This window comes from Hylobates moloch, unplaced genomic scaffold (genome assembly GCF_009828535.3).
Source record: "Hylobates moloch isolate HMO894 unplaced genomic scaffold, HMol_V3 SCAFFOLD_4, whole genome shotgun sequence".
Classification (NCBI taxonomy): Eukaryota; Metazoa; Chordata; class Mammalia; order Primates; family Hylobatidae; genus Hylobates; species Hylobates moloch.
Genome location: NW_026652279.1, coordinates 138748182 through 138767652, shown reverse-complemented (window position 1 = coordinate 138767652; position 19471 = coordinate 138748182). Strand labels below are relative to the sequence as shown.

At 37.8% G+C, this 19471-nt stretch overlaps 1 protein-coding gene across 10 annotated transcripts in view; it reads right to left on the bottom strand.

Moving 5' to 3' along the window:
• The window catches only part of SCEL (sciellin), a 166955-nt gene that overhangs the window by 39782 nt on the left and 107702 nt on the right, over positions 1-19471 (bottom strand). For 8 of the 10 annotated variants that reach the window (XM_032151056.2, XM_032151052.2, XM_058437996.1 and 5 more), the window contains 10 exons: positions 18216-18296; positions 15981-16046; positions 13564-13623; positions 9541-9585; positions 7727-7786; positions 7370-7429; positions 4988-5047; positions 4395-4454; positions 3973-4032; positions 2701-2760 (listed from right to left, as the gene is read on the bottom strand). In XM_032151056.2, coding sequence (XP_032006947.1) covers positions 2701-2760; positions 3973-4032; positions 4395-4454; positions 4988-5047; positions 7370-7429; positions 7727-7786; positions 9541-9585; positions 13564-13623; positions 15981-16046; positions 18216-18296 — 612 coding nt within the window. The remainder of the gene's footprint in view (positions 1-2700; positions 2761-3972; positions 4033-4394; positions 4455-4987; positions 5048-7369; positions 7430-7726; positions 7787-9540; positions 9586-13563; positions 13624-15980; positions 16047-18215; positions 18297-19471) is intronic. The other 2 variants (XM_058437995.1, XM_058437998.1) reach the window with 2 other exon arrangements.

Sequence of the window (19471 nt, the reverse complement as noted above, 5' to 3'; positions counted from 1 at the left end):
GTATTCAAGAAAATAACAAAACAGTAGGCATTATAACTCCTCCCTTTGTGTTTGTTGTGGAGCTCGCTTTAACTACATTTTTAGGACTTGATCTCTTTAAATATTAAATAAAGCACATAATAAAATAAGGTTATTTAAATCTCATAGTTCATAAAGTCCATAAGAGTAGATTAATGTAGTAATCTACTATTAATGTAATAACGTAAAATAATATGTGAGTTTATGTAAAGCAATACCTCATAGTGTATATATCTTCAGTATTATGGGTTACTTCAATCCACAAACAGTTTTGGAAAGCCCACCATGGGTCAGACCCTGCCCCAAGCTCTGGGATAAATGTGAACAATATAGACACAGGATTAGACCTCATAAGGCTTCCATTTCAACTTCAGGCAATATACAATTAAACAAATACATGAATACCACAATTCCAAATAACACTATATGTTATGAGGAAAATAAAAAAGAGCAGTTGGTGCCTGCAGTACTGGGGGTGGAGAACAGGACAGTGACTCAATTATATTCTGTGGTCAGAAATGACCTGTTTGAGAAGGTGATGATATGGGGATAGAGCATTCCAGGAAGTGGGAACAACATATGCTGAAGCCTTAAGGCAGGAATGAGTCTGGAATAGAAAAATATCAGCTTGGCGAGGCTTTACTGAGAAAGTAAAAGGCCATTGCTTTATTTTTAAAAGATCTACAGACTTCATTATGTTCAGAAAAAGGAAATGACAACTACTATTCTCAAAAGCCCACAGGAAGTACACGCATACAAATATAGACACATGTGCTATGCATACACTCACACACACAGGTACATACACATCCATGTACATATGCACCCATATACACACAAAAGCATATGTGTATATTTACACATATACTAATGAAAACACAAGCATCGTGCATATGTATGCAATCACACACGTACAACGTACACACATGCAATGCACACACTCATGTACATGGGCAATCACATATGCATATAGACACATACATGTATATGCACATGAATGCACACATGCACAAAAACATTTGTATGCATGCATACACACATGAGCATAGGCATGCCCACATATACACACACCAACATATGAAGAAAAATAAGTCCTGATTGGAAATATTATTATTATTATTTTTTGAGACAGTCTCACTCTATTGCCCAGGCTGGAGTGGTGGTGGTGCCATCTCGGCTTACTGCAACCTCCGCCTCCCAGGTTCAAGCGATTCTCCTGCCTCAGCCTCCCGAGTATTTGACACGCCCAGCTAAATTTTTTTATTTTTAGTAGAGACGGGGTTTCGCTGTGTTAGCCAGGATGGTCTCGAGCCCCTGACCTCATGATCCACCCGCCTCGGCCTCCCAAAGTGCTGGGATTACAAGCTTGAGCCACCGCGCTCGGCCTGGAAATACTATTTTTAATGAAAATTAGAAAACGAACATGGATTTTTCTTGCAAAGTCAAAATTAAAAATGTGAACACTAAATTATGATGAATAATTCACCTGAATCTTTATTGTTGCAACAATTACCTGTATCTACTATGTGCCTGGCATAAGAATCTTATGATCCCTCTTTTGTAAATGAGTAAATTGAGGCACAGGGACACAGCAAGTGATAGAGCCAGAATTCTCATCTAGGATTTTTGGATTCCCTGCTCTCATTGACCACCTCAGGTTACCTCCCTGAACCACCCAGGTACCGAACGAAATCAATGCTTTCTTCTCCTTCTATGGGTTGCAAGCTTATGCAAGCCTCGAATTCATTGGGTCGCGGTGCCTCTGACCATGCCACACCTACACAAACAGGGCAGGCATGATAGTGTGCACACCAGCTTTTCAACTAACTGAGCCTTTGCCCTCCCAACTGGGCCTGCAGGCATCCATGACACATGTTAGAATCAACAAATAATATCATGAACTGAGCTAATTGAATGGAAAGGAATTCAAGGGAAATTACATGCAATTGTTTGTTACTGTTTCCAGCAACATGCCAACAAATTCAGTTTCAAAAATATTCCATCTGCCTTATAAAAAATAACAAGCAAGAAGACATAAGCTCTCCAGACTTACTTGACAACTCATGGGTGAGAACAAAGCACACTTTGTTAAGCTCTTCATCTTCAAATACACACCACACTACATGCACATACATACACCACACACAAATACCCCACACACGCACATGTAGATCATACATATACACATCCACACATGCACTTATACATACACACACATTTATAAACACACATTTATACACACATGCACTTAAATCCACATACTACTGATACACATGCACATACACTCACATACACTACTTACATCTACATACATATGCACTTACACATACGTACATGCACTTATATATAAACACACTACTTATATATTCACACACATACACTAATACATGTACTCATACTAGCATACAAAGAAATAAATCATTTAGTTCAGTAGAGAAGGTCAGTCCAAATTCCCATTTAATTTCTCAAAATTATTTGATAACAAACTTTGCCCAAGAATAAAATGCAGGAGATTTAGGTGTATCACTTGCACAGAATTACTTACTATAAAGTGTTTGGAGAAAAAAGAGCTCAGTTTGTTTTGGCCTGAATTCCAATTTACTGTCCTGAATACCAACACTCAGAATTCTAATGTGCTTCTAAATGCAAACAAAGGGGAGGGGGGAACGTTAAATGCCTTACCTCCTAATATTTTTATTTGTTTCAGGATCGACTTTAATAAGTCCATCAAGGTCTTGTTTTCTTTGAAAAAGGAAATTAATTTTAATGAATGATGTTAAAATATAGCACTAATCATATGAATAATGGCTGGAAAAATTAAGAAGTGGTAAATATACAAGTTTTCTATATCAATGTAAATTTTTGAAGCTCTAAAAGAAAATGAAAATATTCTCTTACATCTTGAGCTAAAGACCATTTAAGGTTGCTTATTTGTTAGTAATAAATGTGATTTTTTGTTTTGTTCTCAGAATACATAAGTATATATGAAACTTGTTATTTAACAAAACCAACTTTGCCTTCAGATACATCTTGTTAGAACACTCCAAGCAGGCAGCATTGAAATGACATTAAGTTAGATTAAGTTCTACACTGGACCCAGACAGTATAAATTTCTACTCAATAAGCTGGATACAATTGCCTATTCTGTTTTAAGTAGTAAGAATAATGTTGAGAATCATAATTTCATAATAACAAGAATTTAACAATATTAACTAAAAGAATAAGAATCTATGCTTTCATATAAACTCAGCTATCTACCTAGCCCAAACCCTTTTAAATATCATTTCCTTCAGAGTAGATCATGGTGAGCAAAAAAGGGCAAGAAAAAACAGCTCGCATAGTAGAAAAATTAATGATTCACTCCCCAGGGGGACACAGGCCACCCCATTAAAATATTTTGATATCATAAAAGGCAGAAGCAGAATCTAAAAGGGACAGGAGGGGAAGGCAGAAGCACTGTGATTGGGTGCCACTGCCATGTCAACACAGCTCTGAACAGGAGACAAAGTGGTGGGAGGTCCTCACTCCCCCTGTGTGTGCCAGCCCAGCCTCCCCTGGGCTGCCTCCTGAGACCACTACCCTTAGAGGAGTTGAATTACCAGAGCTTCAATGATGGCTCACTCTTGGCCATCTCTGTCATTTTGGAAATACACTTTGAAAATTTTGTCAAGACTGTGCATTCTTTAGGCACAAAGAAATTCAATTCAATCACTTACTCTGAAGACAAATCAAAGCCCAAAATCTGGGCAAAAAGGCAATTTACTATCAAACATTAAGACAATGCTTCAAAAGTTAGTGGTTTTATTGGGGACAAGAGGGGATGGTCGTGTGGCCTATCTTTATTGTCTAATTCCATGCTAATAAAACATGGTTATGAAGCTAGAAAGCCAAATTATTTTATCTTCTGATTGACACTTAACAGAAACCATAATTAAAGACATTAATTATTTTTACCTGGTGGTATTTTCATTTCCTTTGGGATTTACTTTGGTAGCATTATCAAGGTCTTCACTTCTTTAAAAAAAAAAAGTTTATATCAGTTTCAAAATACTCCCATAATATTAGACACATACATCTTCTGTATTCCCAATGATTAATTCAAGCTTTTGGGGAAAATTATTATACCAACATTAAATTGGATTTTAGTATAAAAATTGCCAATCAATAACATAGTTTAATTAACCTTAGGATTTTATTGGGCTATAAGTAAATGTAAATTTAGATCGAATATACTGTAGATTCTTTGAAGTGAAGATCAGGGCACCAGGGATTAGACACAGAAGAGAGAAGCCAAACAAAGATGTGATGCCCTCAATATCACATAATTAATATGAGAGAAAATAACCAATATTTAGAGACATCTGTTAAGTTCTCACCTTCTGCTCATTTTATTCATCCTGGCATTCACTTTAACAACAGATTCGAGATCTTGTCTTCTTTGGAAAAAACACCAAAACTTGTCAGTTAGGTTACAGTACAATTTTCTCTGAAATCTGTATAATCAAGAATGTCCCTGAATGTGGTGTCAGGTGTTTTCAGGACCAAATGACCAGAAAGGGCTTTGATGTAATTATCCTTAACTTACCTTTATTAATTTCCACAATAGCATTTCATTTAAACTAGTCTAAATCAGTTTCAAAGGCTTCTCAATGTGGCTCTCACTGTGCAATTTTGTCCTTTACATTTCTTAATTTAGATTAAAATTTGACTCATCTCTTATTTAAGAAAATATGGAATAAGAGTTTATGTAGCAGGTTTTCCTGCACCTACTTCAATGCAGCTCAAATCAGAGGTCCTATGAAGGAAACAGCACTCATCATATTCCTTTTGCCTACTAGGTCTGTCTGATGGGTCAAAGCAGTACAAGAGTTCACTGTCACAAAGGAAAGCATAACACTCCCATTCCTAATGAGGTATAAAAAGCTAACCTGAATAAAAAGAGCTCCATCGAGGTAGGAGATTTACTCACCCTTTTTCGTTTTTGTCAGTCCCTTGATTAACTTTAATCGGACTTCCAAGGCTTTGGGTTCTTTACAACATTGGGGGGAAAAAAGAGAAAGACAGAGAAAGAGAGAGTGAGGCAAGAGCAACTCAGTGATATATTCAGAATCTCGTAATGACAACAGCAGATTTCCCACAAGAGAATCTCATAAGATGTAATCAGTGCCTAAAGGATCAGAAGTCCTTGGAAATACTGAATTCAGGTGGCTCTATCCATCATGTGAAATGTATAAGCAGCAGCCTGATACTAAGATACCAACCATGACTCAGTTATGATGGAGTCAACTTAAAAGTTTTAACCAAGGTCTTGGCTTTTGCTTTCTTGGAGGTGGGTTGGTGGGAGGCTGATTTTAATACATATATTGAGATACTGTCTTATTTAAGCATGAAAATCATTTACATCAGGGGTAGAAATCAATTGATCAATGTCTTAAGTCTAAATACTTTGAGAATTCAGACAAGTCATTTCTCTTAAAAAGTTAGCAGATGTGTTTAAAGGGTCTGAAGTCACCTTGGTAAAGTCAAAATAACTGTTACGGTCCCAGCACTTTATATAAATGAAATAAAACTTTCACATGCTAATGACTAAAGTTATTAGCGAATATGAAAGCTAATCTCTTTAAATTCCCCCAAGCTTCCAAGCATTATGCTTTGCCATTTTCATCTCTCTCTGATTTCTCTGTGATAAGACTGTCGACATTTTAAGTTATTTCAATGTGAGAAAGAAGGAAGGGAAGAAGAAAAAAGAACTAGGACTTTTTCCCTACCACGCAGACAAGATCAGTTATTCCTGCACCAAAACTCAGTTGTTATCAAATTACCCCAGATTATAAATCTTTTTCCTAGCCCACAAAATGATCTACTTAAGATGCTCATCCTACTTTTCCTTTTGTCTACCACTTTTGCAGAACTCTCCAAACTGTTTTTGAAAAATATCTGGAACCTCATCTATTCCTAGAAAGCTCATATAGCCATGTACAAAAAAAAAAAGACCTTTTCAACTTAATCTATTCCACATTTGAAAAAAATTGCCTATAATATGTTGGCATGTTTACATTATAATCATATGTTATTAACAAGCCTTCGTGATGGTTACTGCCAATGCTTTTCATCATGTAGACTTTGTTAAGTGTTCTACATCAGAAAGGGTTAAGAATGCATTGCCAAGATTGGTTTGGAAAGCTAGAATGCCATTCTGGGCATAGACTGGCACAAATAAATGGTTTTTAAAAATAACCGTGACAATAGAAATAATTCTCATATTAGAAAGGCAAATTTCATGACTAACCAAATACAAAGTAAACAGCCAATCTGGAAGGCAAAAATAGTAGAGAGCTCATAAATCCTTGCCCTTTGTCATTCTTGACTATTCTGGGATTTTCTCTAGTGAAACTGTGACGGCTTTGGTTTCTTTCAACAAGAAAAATAGTATCAGTCATGCAAGTCAATTATCTAGTATATTAGGCTAGAACTATAGGTAACCTCTTAAATGCTATAAGTTCAGTTACTAATCATAAATTAACCCATTTTATGATTTAAAATAAATAAAAGCATAGCTTTTCATTTAAAGATATTTACAAATACGTATGAAGAGATATACATATGAAATGACCCAACTAAGATTCCAACTGAGAAGTGCCTTTATACACTCTAAAGACTTCAGTGGTGGCCAGGAGTGGTGGCTTATGCCTGTAATCCTAGCACTTTGGAAGGCCTAGGTGGGCAGATCACGTGAGGTCAGGAGTTCAAGACCAGCCTGGCCAACATGGTAAAACACCATCTCTACTAAAAATACAAAAGTTAGCTGGGCGTGGTGGCGGGCACTTGTAATCCCAGCTACTCAGGAGGCTGGGGCAAAAGAATCACTTAAACCCGGGAAGCAGTGGCTGCAGTGAGCCAAGGTAGGGCCTCAGAGCAAGACTCTGTCTTAAAGAAAAGAAAAAGAGAGAGAGAGAGACTTCAGTGGTGAAGGGATATGCTCCCAGCACCTAAATGCCTTATTATAAATGTATTTAGTTCATAAACCAACCTATCCTCCACTACTTGTAACAGCTAGTTGTGTTTCTTTCCATTTTAGATATGAAGGGGAACTGGGAGATCATCTACGTCATATCCTTCATTTTATGGAATGAGGAAACAGAGCTCTCCAGAAATTACACAACTTGCACAGGGTCATCCAGATTGATGTTGGTGGCAGAGCCGGCACCAAGACACACACTGTCTCTGGACCCCAGTCTGAGGCTTATTCCACCAGCCTGCCTGACCCTTGTCCTAAGCAGAAGGTCTCCTCTGGAAAAATAGTATACTGTCTGGGACTCAATCAAAACGGTCTGTCTTAATAAAATCTTACCCTTTGCCATCTTTATCTGTCCGGGTACTCATATAGATGAGACTTTCAAGGCTTTTGGCTCTGAAAACAAAGAAATTCACATAAAAGGCTGCATATTGAAATGAAATTGCGTGGTATCTTGAAAGGTCAGATGCAATAAACATTCTCCATGAATTGCTCATTTACTCTTATTGAATGGAAGAGCAGAAATCCTCTGGGTAATTATGTCTGAACTAAATGTACAATGCTGAGAGCACTACCCCATCTGCTAGTACATTTCCATGCCAGAGGATACAACCCCCTTGCAGCTAATGTCTGAAGGAATAAGATGAGCAATCTGCAAGATAAGATTTTTAGATTTGAGACAGATGCACTTACCTTTTCTCTCTTTCATCTACCTTTGGATTTGCTCTGAAGAGACCATCAAGACCTTGATTCCTTTAAATGTATTGATTTAAAAAAGCCTCATCAGTGATAATGACCAATGCTTAACTCTATAAGAACATAGACCAGTTTACATCTAAGACAGGAAGCATAAGCTAGTTGGGGAAATGAGCTACAATTCTTGAAATAGGTATTTTCATAGACTCAAATTTTAAATTGTAGTGGGCCTTAGAGAAAACAAAATAAAAGATATAAACTGGGGATCTGCCAACCACAGTAGGTCCATAGAGGTGTTACTTGGATTCATGGAGCATTTCTACCCTTTTAGCTTTCAAGCGTGGGCTTTAAAGTGAGCCCATGTTACAATGATGGTCAGGACACACAGAAACCTGAATTTTCAGGCCAGGTGTGGTGGCTTATGCCTGTAATCCCAGTAGTTTGGGAGGCCAAGGTGGGAGGATCACCTGATCCCAGGAGCCCAAGACCAACCTGGGCAACATGGTCTGACCCCATCTCTACAAAAAATTAAAACTTAGCCAGGCATGGTGGTGGTGCCTGTAGTCCCAGCTACTTGGGAGTTTGAGGTGAGAGGATTGCTTGAGCCCAGGAGATGGAGGCTGCAGTGAGCTATGATTGTACAACCGCACTCCAGCCTGGGTGACAGAACAAGACCCTGTCTCTAAAACAAAGGAACAAACAAACAACAAAACTGGATTTTCAGGATCTCCTGAGAATGCCCTGCTGTCCTGCAACACTAGATTCAGTGGAGATCATCAGCTGGAGCTGAGCTGAGAAGCAGCTGTGTGCTTAGACAGGGCATTTGCTCTCTTTTGGCCCCAGTTATCTCACTGCCTGTGTTTCATACAGTCAGTCTCCTCACCTACTCACACCTGCCTGGTCTCAGTGGGCCATGGAGTCTGTGACTTCTGATCTAAAACCTCCTCTCCTTGTAAATGAGGAAACCGAAGAGCGGCAGATTAACTGATCATTATTGCCAGAACAGGATATGAAAAACACATCTTGTGATCCTCTGATCAATTAATTCATTTGGCATTTGCCCTGTTTTCTCCTTCCCTTTGATCACTGTTTAGTGGATTAGTATGCAAAGTAATAGAGAGCTTGCTTACATTATACACACCACAAACACAAGCCTTGATTATTCATTTTTTTCTCTTGGCATATTTCAAGTTATACAATTATAAATGATTTAAAACAAGAAGATACAGCCTGGGCAACACAGTGAGACCCCCATCTCTACAAAAAATTAAAAATTAGCCACATATGGTGGCACAGGCCTGTAGTCTCAGCTACTTGGGAGGCTGAGGCAAGAGGATGGCTAGAGCCCAGGAGGTCAAGGCTGCAGTGAGTTATGATTGCACCACTGCACTAGCCTGGGTAAGAGAGTAAGACCCTGTCTCAAAAAATAATAATAAACAATATAACATTAAGTATGATAATAAAATGTTTTTTGTAATGGTTAAACTAAAATTATTCCATGATCAAACCAAATTCTGTTTACATTCTAGTGAATTAATATTTCAGGAAGAGAAAAGTGGTTATTTATATAACTGCCTTAATAAACAAATGGAGTATGAAAATCAAGAACACTTTCATATCAGTATCTTTAGACTTTAATAACCATTCATCATAACAATGAAATGATGATGATTGCTGCAAGCTTTTATCCAAGATTTGTAGGATATTTCTGACTACCCTGGTATGTGGGTCCTCACGCTCAAAGGCTGGAAAGGCATAAAAAGTCACAATATGCAACTCAGTAATAAAAAATAAACATTTAAAAATCTTACCTATTCAAGCTTTTTTTCATTTTGATGAGATTATCCAATTCTTCACTTTGGGAAGAGAAAAAATGTTTAACGTTAGTAAAAAGCTTGCCCAGGGTCAAAGGGTAAATTTGCCTTAAAATAACAGTTCTCTGAAATACAACACATCCCACTTTTATCATCTGCAAAAATCCTGATGATCCTCAAAGCTCTCATCCAACACCACTTTCTCCAGAAAGCCTTTCCTAGTCCTCTAACTGAATAGAGTCCTCTACATTTTTGGAGCCCTTGCAGCATTTGTTTTTTCTGCACCTGCTTTATGACAGTTCTGTGACTATACTTTGAGTTATAGCCATTGCACACTGGTCTCACGTTAACGCTCCTACCTCAGCACAGTCACACGTATGCACACCACTTAAAATTTGGAACTGTATTTTACATCAGACACACTTCCGTGTTTTAATACAGTGTCTTTCATACAGTAGATACTTCATACCCACTTTTGAGTCCACACATAGGTACATTGATTAATTATAGCATTGTGCAATGTACTTGCACATGTAGCATCTAGAAAACATTTGTTCATCAGTAAGTCTGGCTTCCTTCTTGAGCTCTGCTACTTCATTTCCAGGTCAGCTAAATTTGCTAGCCTGTTTCCACATTTGACAACTGCAAAGCCCTTTCTGGCTGCTGCTTCAGGAGCAACCTATTTAAATTCTTAGGTTCAGGAATTCTATTTAAACCACATGGGTTCAACTTTCTCCCCTAAGCGGGCAGCCTAGGTGAGGTGGGGTGGGGGTTTCACCACAGTGCTATTGGTTTCTTCGTCTAGTTCCCTGTCACAGCATGTCCTTTCTCTAACTTTTCTATTCATGACCCACCACCCCACCACACACACACACACACACACACACACACACACACCTTGCCCCACCTCTCTTGCCTTCCTCAGCAAGTTTTTCTGTTCACAAATCAGTAGTTACGTATTCAAGTTTCCTCGTTAAGGACACATGGAGTACGATACAGGATTCATCGTTTATTCATTGGTGAATCTGGGCGAGTTACTTAACCTTCTGTGGACTCAATTTTCCCATTTGTAAAATGAGAATACTAATCATACCCACCTCAGAAAAGATTCATAAGCTCATGAATATGATGTATTTAGCACAATGCCTAGGGAGTCATAAATTCCTGATTAATTTGAGCCATTGTGATAAATAATGCCCTGTCATTACTAAATTTTTTGATTAATAAATGCTTGCTATACTTTTTTTTTTTTTAAGACAGAGTTTCACTCTTGTTGCCTAAACTGAAGTTCAATGGCATGATCTTGACTCACTGCAACCTCCGCCTCTCAGGTTCAAGCGATTCTCCTGCCTCAGCCTCCCGAGTAGCTGGGACTACCGGTGTGCACCACCATGCCCAGCTAATTTTTGTAGTTTTAGTAGAGATGGGGTTTCACCATGTTGGCCAAGCTGGTCTTGAACTCCTTACCTCAGGTGATCTGCCCACCTCAGCCTCCCAAAGTGCTGGGATTACAGGTGTGAGCCACCACGCCCAGCCTAATCAATGCTTGCTATACTTAGTTTTTAATTGCACTTAGAAACACCAAGAGTTTGACTTAGCCTTTACAGAGATGCAATTGCTGAGTCACTTATGTGCTTGAAGATGCCTGGCAGGATGACACTATGGCAAGAATAGCTGCTGAGGGTAGTCCTCTTAGAGACCCTAAATTAACAGCCAGTACATAGATGAATCCTTTCAAGTAGTTTTAGGTATCAATGGTAGAATTGTTGCCTGAGAATAAATACTGAAATACAGAAGTTGCTGCCTCTAACCAAAAAAAAAAAAAAAAAAATATGATTAATGCTCTATCCTTGTGTGTGACAAACACTACCCAGTCCCTTGATACAGTAACCCATTACTGTTTCTTGCTTGAAATTCTACCCGCTAACTCTGAGACTAACAATCTGTTCATGTCCCAAAGGGAAACAGCAAACCCACAAGTCCTATAAATGTTAGCCCCAGGCTTTTCTGACTGGGATGAGTCACAATGATGAGATTATCAGGATTTGGAGTTGCTTTATCCCAAGAAAATTAGCATAAATCATGAGAAGACACTCTGTGGCAAATTAAATAAAATGGATACTGTATTCCAAATAAAAAACTTAAGCTTTCAAAATGACTTTAAATTGATGAAACCTTTGGATATTAAGTTTCACCATTGCATTTGTAACAAATTAAAAGCTCTTAATCAGATAGCAGTAACATTCCATTTCACAAAGAGCTGCTCGGATAACTAAAGCCATTTCTACTCCCTGTGGATGGTCCAAAGTAACGATACTCTATGATGACTACCATGAACATTTTTCCTGATCCCTGTCAAGCAGCAACTTCTCTCTGTGATAAATGTACCTGGCTGTGGAATTTGAGCATTATGGCTAGGGAGCAGGGACAGGAAAGTTAAACTAACTGCCTCTCTCATGGTTTTTATTTGATTTACACCAAACCATAATTTCCCTTCAGAGTCACTCACGTATCTGTTTCTCAGATATCCCAATCACCCACCAAACCACTGTCTAATCCCTACTGGAAACAAAATATTACCTGCAACAAAAATACATCAATAAAATTAGAGATCTAGACACTTCAATGAGGGAAGACATGGAAATGAAACATTCAGGACAATTTCTATAGACTCCGTTTGGATTCAGAGCTCCTATTTTGTTTATGAATTTGCACAGAAAAGCCAAGTGTCACATTTTCTTCTCTTCAGTTCTTTTGATAGGGACTGCAATCTCTAGCAACACTCTTAGCATTACTAAAATCTATTAAACAAGGAATATTTTTGAGAGCTTTGGACTTAAACAATGGAATATTATGATTTTACCATAATCTATTAAACACCTACTTTGTACAAAGCATCATGTCACACACTGTAAATGGCAAATAAGACAAAATATCTGCCCTGAGAGACTATAGAGATGATAGAGAAGGTAACACACTTATGCAAATAACAGGAAACAAAACTGAGTATGATTCGGTCTTATAAAATAAGAATAGTGCAACTCTAAGTGCTAATAGAGGCAGAAGTCACATCTCACTGGATCACTCAGGGAAGACAACAGAGAAGGTGCCACTTGATCCGGATCTTGAACAACGGGCAGGGCTTGGATGGATTGGCATGTGGCTTGAGGCTGGAAAAGGCTACCATGTGGTATAAACAAAGCCAGAGTATTTGGAAACCGCAGCGAGAAAATGGTTTCCCTTGATATGAATGTAGGATAAATATAGGAGTGAAAACAGAAATAACTGGAATGTGAGGCTGGAGCCAGGTTGGCAAGGGCTTTGAATGAGGTTATATGCCATTGAATGGGCAATGAGGATCTGGTTCAGTGATTGAGCAGAATCTTTGGAAGAATTCTCGCATTGATGGGTGATAACAGTTCAGTGGAAGCAAAGCCTGAAGAGTGTAAGTAAAGCTGAATAGCTACCCTAATAATCTGTGAAGGAGTCAATGAGGGTTTAAACTAGGGGAAGTCTGTGTACACATGAGGGACATTTTAGATGTTTAATTCGTGCATGCATGATACTACCTAGGCGGAAGGAGAAGGAAGAATCAAGAATTATTCCAGAAAGGTGAGTCTGCAGGAATGCAAGAACAGAGAAGTGAGGAACAGCACATTTGGGAAGGAACCTGGATATGACGTTGGACATCCTGAGTGGGGGTGCTAGGAGATGAGTAGAGATCTGGACCAGCAACATAAATACAGGACTGGATATTTGGCATGAGGCTTGACAGCTGAGGTCACCGGGTGAGTAAAATTGCCAGAAAAAGCAGCAGAGTTGGAAGAGTGTCCATAAATGTCGGCACCATCCACTATTCAGGAATACTTATCTAGAGAAACTGATGCTTTCTTATTTTAAATTATATACAATATACAGCACTAGGATTTTGTTCATATTTGGAACTTTTAAAGGTGTGGTTAAGCATTTTTGAAACACAAGAGAAGATAAAACCCAAGCTCAAAAGCTCTGAGAGCTCACCCTTTGTCAGTTCTCTGAAGTGAAGTGGCCACTTTGATGATGTTATCAAGATCCTGAGTCCTTCAAACAACGAAAAATAAATACAGGTCAATGACAGTCAAGCTATTTTTGAAGGAGCTAAAATTTCTCATTTGTTTTCAGTAAATAAAGTAAATAGGTGGTGTTCAGGAATTACTGAGTTTAACAGAATGACAAAATGGTTCTATTATGTCAGCTCATGGCACACAGAGACACACACATCCCCCACTGACACACACACACACACACACACACACACAAACACACACACACTCCCCTCTGTTATTCCACCTGGGTGTTGGCTCTGCCATCTAGTGCTCACTGAAATAACTACATTTTCTCCTGAAGACTTGTATTGCCAGCTCCCAGGTTCTATGTTACAAAAAGGACATAGAAAACAAAATCCATTTAACTAACAAGTAAACACAGAAGTGAGTTCAAAAGGTTTTCTACCAGAACCAAGCAGCATTAAGCAACACACACAACTAATTATTCCTTTTCACCCCCTAAAGGGGTGAAAGTGTTTGTCTTCTCAGACTTTAGAATGGGTGGAAGCACCTGAGCACATAGAGGGCTCGTGTATTCCAAATCAGATCAATGCTGATATCCCTGGATCATAAAAGGAACAATTAAGAAAATTCTTATAGTAATTAAGAACTGTGGGCTGGGTGTGGTCGTTCACACCTGTAATCCCAGAACTTTGGGAGGCCAAGGAAGGAGGATCCCTTGAGGCCAGAAGTTTAAGATTAGCCTGGGCAACAAAGGGAGATCCCCATCTCCACATACAAATTTCTTTTTAAATTAGCTGGGTGTAGTGGCCTGTGCTCATAGTCCCAACTATTCAGGAGGCTAAGGCAGGAGGATCTCCTGAGCCCAGGAGTTTGAGGCTGCAGTGAGCTATGAGTTCTCTGCTGCACTCCAGCTGGGTTACAGAGCAAGATCCTGTCAAAAAAAAAAAAAAAAAAGAAAACAAGAAGAAGAAGAAAAGAACTCAGTATCTCACAGAAGGTTAATAAGGCTTCATGAAGAAAGGATTTTGTAGCCAAGTAAGTTGGGAAGTGTAACTGACTTTTGCTAATTTGGAATACACATAAGCACACTAAAGATTCTGAAAAGTTCTGTGGCAGAAAACTGTATTTAACTGTGTTTCCTAAATATAGTGAAACACTGAACTCTTCTTTTGCAGAACATGCTTTGACATCCTGTGGCACAGAACACAGGTTGGGGAATGCCAAGAGTGGTGCTATAAGCTCCTCAGAACAAGGGAAACATGACTTTCTCCAAAGAAGAGAATCCATGTGATGTGTCTTTTAGAATGGGACTCTTCTGAAAGTCAAATGGGGATAATATAAAAAATGAAAAGTATGTAAGTTTTAAACTTCAAAATAATATTTTCAGTCATAAAATCCTTTTGACTGAAAAATTATCATATAGACCCATAAAATTGCACTGTTTAAAAACTATTTTCAAAAAATAATTTTTTTCCTTACAAAAGGGAGAAAAAGAAGACACATCCAGAACAAATGCTAGACTAAACAGGATGTGCAAGACAACAAGTGTAAATCAGAAGTGTAAATTGGGAGACCAGACATTTGGGGAATGCACCTTACCCTTCCTCCCACGACATTTGGTAAATGTCCCTTTACCAAATGGCATCAATGTGCTTCTTCCCGATGCTGCAGGAGGAGTTGGACATGCCTATGTTCAGCCAACACTAGACAAAGTTTTTGTAGCACAAGTTCAACTGAACAACTGTATTTCCACCTCTTTCTTTATACATCCACACCAACTATATCATAGACCTCAGAGCAGGTCCTGGGAATAAAGAGGTGAACAAGCTCTCCTGCTTTTAGTGGGTTTGATATTAGCCTGTTATCTTGTTCACAACATTTTGGTAGCTTTCTTAATGGAAAGTTTGGGATAGAATTAAAAGGAAGGCCGGGCGCGGTGGCTCACGCTTGTAATCCCAGCACTTTGGGAGGCTGAGGCAGGCGGATCACGAGGTCAGGAGATCAAGACCACGGTGAAACCCCGTCTCTACTAAAAATACAAAAAATTAGCCGGGCGTGGTGGCGGGCGCCTGTAGTCCCAGCTACTCGGAGAGGCTGAGGCAGGAGAATGGCGTGAACCCGGGAGGCGGAGCTTGCAGTGAGCCGAGATTGCGCCACTGCACTCCAGCCTGGGCGACAGAGCGAGACTCCGTCTCAAAAAAAAAAAAAAAGAATTAAAAGGAACAAAATTCTGAAAGTGCCTACAAAAACATTTATTACTATTTTGGAGTCAGTTGGAAAACCGATTTTGTCTACCTTATTATTAATTGCCTTGCATTTTTTAATGTGCTGAGAAAGCATACTTTATCATTGCTACAGTTACGTAGATATAAATAGAAATCAGTGTACCTTATATTTCTTTCAGCAGATCTGTTGGTTTCTGTGTATACACCCGGTTTAGGTGGATGTATCTGCCTTTATTTTCAAAGTTAAAAGATTATATCAGTCAGAAAAGAAAACACTTTTCTTGATAAATTGAAATTTATTTTTTAAAATTTATGTACAAAAAGATCAGTGTTTGTTGGAACCATACCACTACCTGAGATAACAAACTTAAACTCTTTGGGTTGGCGGGAACTCCAGTATACTGAGTTTGTAATTTAATCTGTCTTTATTGCATATTTGTAAACCACTGGATTTATCTAGACTTATAAGTTCTAAATATGTTTATGTTGTTTTTTGTTCTCCATCAATAAAGCATTTTCATACTTATCTCTATTAGATAACGATATAATATTTTAAAATATTAATTTTTGTTAGGGGCATCAAAGGGATTTTTTTCTTAAAGAATTATCCCATTTGAATACTATCAAGAAATATATTTGTTCATATAAGGTGGGAGAAAAAGTCTACGTTTCAAGTACACCTACCACATTGGGAATGACCATATACTAAGCTGACAGAATTAAATTTTATTATGTTAGGTTCTGGCACAACTTAAGACTTTTCTCTACTCTTTTTTAAAGTATCTGGTTGACCTACTTATACATTCCTACTTGTTCTCAAGAAGCTATATTCAACTATTTTTTGTACTCCTGAGGACATGTGTTAATTACATAGGAAACACTTCCATTTCATATTCTTTCATTAAAATCATCTTGCTGTGATTAAAGTAGTCAGGATTTTAAAAAACATGCAAGTTGTCCCAATTTTATTTTTTAGATCATTGGTAGAATAAAGAAATTTGAGTAGTAAGTTCCTGTGAAATTTAGCTTCCTTTAAATTTAAACAAGCTTGTAGCTCTAGTGACGCTGATTTTAGATTAGAATATCGGTGGTACTAAGGCCGATTAATTTTAGCCCCTTAAAAAAATTCTATTCAAATTGGGATTTAATTGCTCAATACTAGAAGAGTTAGGGGAAAAATAATGTAAGATTAAAAAGCTTGAGAAGACATTTTTAAGAGATCATTATAACCATCATACAAATAAAAAGTTATAAATCTGATCTATATTTTTAATTAGTTCAGTGAAGAAATATTCTCTTGACTCAATTAAAAAAATTATGCTCTCATCCTAAGGACAAAATTTCAAAGATCCTGTGCAGTTTCACTGAACAGAAATTCAAACCTGGAGTTTTTAACACCTATTGCTACATAGTCCTGCTACCCAGTCAAAACTTTCTAACTGAAGTTACTCTCCTAATGAAGAATATTTCTATAATTGTGTCTACTAAAAAGTAGTTCTATGGTTGTGTCTTATTAAAGAATAGTTTGATAATTGTGTCTTACATGGTGCCAAAAAAATCACCATCAAAGAGCAAAAATACAAAAGAAGCAACAGTAGGCAATCAAGCAGATGTAATGTAGTCAATCTTCATTGAGTTACCATTTTTTAATCTCACAATGATAATGGAAATGTGGGGTGTACATCTTGAAAAATTGTTCAAGATATATTAAACAGTTTAAATGTAACACATGGGAAGAGTTTCAGATCTCTGAATTTGTTTCCAAGTATTAATTTAGAGTGACAGAGATTCAAAGCTGAGAAGCAAGTCTATTTTTCCTGATTCAGAGACAAGTCAATTAGAACATCTTTCAAAATTTGTGATAGTTTTGAAGTAAACTACAAATCCCTTCACTAAAAAAAGATTAAAGAACTACTCAAAGGTATTTCTAACATAAGCAAGGATTTGAGTGGTAACACAAAGTTTCAAGAACATCTTTCATCAGAATCTGTATCTCTTAGTGGGAAACTTAACTTGGAACAAACATGAACAAAAAATATATTTTAAGATGGTTTATATTTATATTATATATAATACATGACAAATACATATATGTATTTATATTTGTATATTAGGAGCTAATATATAAAAAGCCTGTGCACAAACACTTTCTGAACATGAATATTGTTCCATTTTTATCTTGAAGGCATATTTTCTTAAGACAAGTTAGCCATTAGTATTCAAAGGCAAACATAAACATATGTGTTGGGAAATAAAATTAGAAAAAGTTCTACAGGCACTTCTTTAGGGAATGTGCACACCAAACATTCATGCTTTGCACACAGCAGGTCACAGTCCATTTACTTTCATTTCCTTTGAACTTCATTTTGTCAAGAAATTCTGGAGTACTAGGTCTTACCTATTATCCTGTCTCAGCTGGTTAGGAGAAGAAACAGGAGAACTGGGCTTTGGAGGTACTGGAGGGTGAACACCTGGTTCCCTTTAAAACAGAAAACAGCAGTTCATTTCACCATGGAAACATGGTAAATTTTAGCATCTATTAACTGAATGCACTTATTGCCTACATAGAAATATCCTTTACATCTTACAACCCCCAGGTGTGAGGTACCTGAAAGGTCAGAATCCATGGAGCACTAAACTTTAAAGAAGTCAAATATTGAAAATATGTGTATTTTTAAAGTTTATTTAATCAGGTTCTTGAAAACCCGATCCTCTTTCACTAAAGTTTGGACTATACTATGTTCTTTAAATACCTCAATATTTTGCTAGTATATCTAGCTCTAGTCATGGCATTTCAGGTCAGCAGCGCATGAGAACTGTAAATGGTCCTTGGGTATTAACATATAAGCTTCTTTGGGGATTATGTCAACTATCAGGCTGCTATGGAAACAGCAAGAAAAGGCTTTAATTTCAGAGACCTCAAGGTAGCATTGATTTGAAGCTCTTAACTAAATCTGACTTAAATATTGTCAGCACAGGCCACTTTGATGCTCACAAAGCATATATACAATCTACTGTCAGCCTAAACTTTCCAGTGAAGCACCACGGCAGTCTCTGAGTTGGCAGGACTTAATGACGTAGGAACTGGAGATGAGCAATTATGTGCACATTTTGGATGGAGTCAGCACCTTACTAAGAGTATGTCACTCCCCTATGTTCCCTACTACTATCACACCAGCGGTTCTCTATTTGTCCTCAACATAAACCCAGTACCTAGTGAAAGAACCCTCTGATCCTCTGTGCTCTTCTGGCTTCTGTAGCAAGGTAGGTAGGCGTGTGGGCTGGAGTCAGGCTGCCTGAATTGCCAGCTGTGTGATAATGGGTTAACTCGATTCTGTTTCTTCATCTGTAATAATCCTTCTAATAGGATTGTTGGGGTATTGTCAGGAATGAATGAGATTGTGCTTTTACTCAACAAACATTTATTGGTAGCTTTCTATGTGCAAGGAAGGCTCTCAGTGAGCTGGATAACGTCCTTGTTTTCAAAGGCTTTCAATATACAAGTAAATATATGTCAGAAGAAGAAAAGTGCTGTGCAAATAACAATAATAATAAAACAGAATAAGGAGATATAGACTGATGGGGTGGGAAGACTATTTTATTTACAATGTACTGGGAAGGCCTCTCTGTCAGGTTAAATTTGAGCCAAGACCT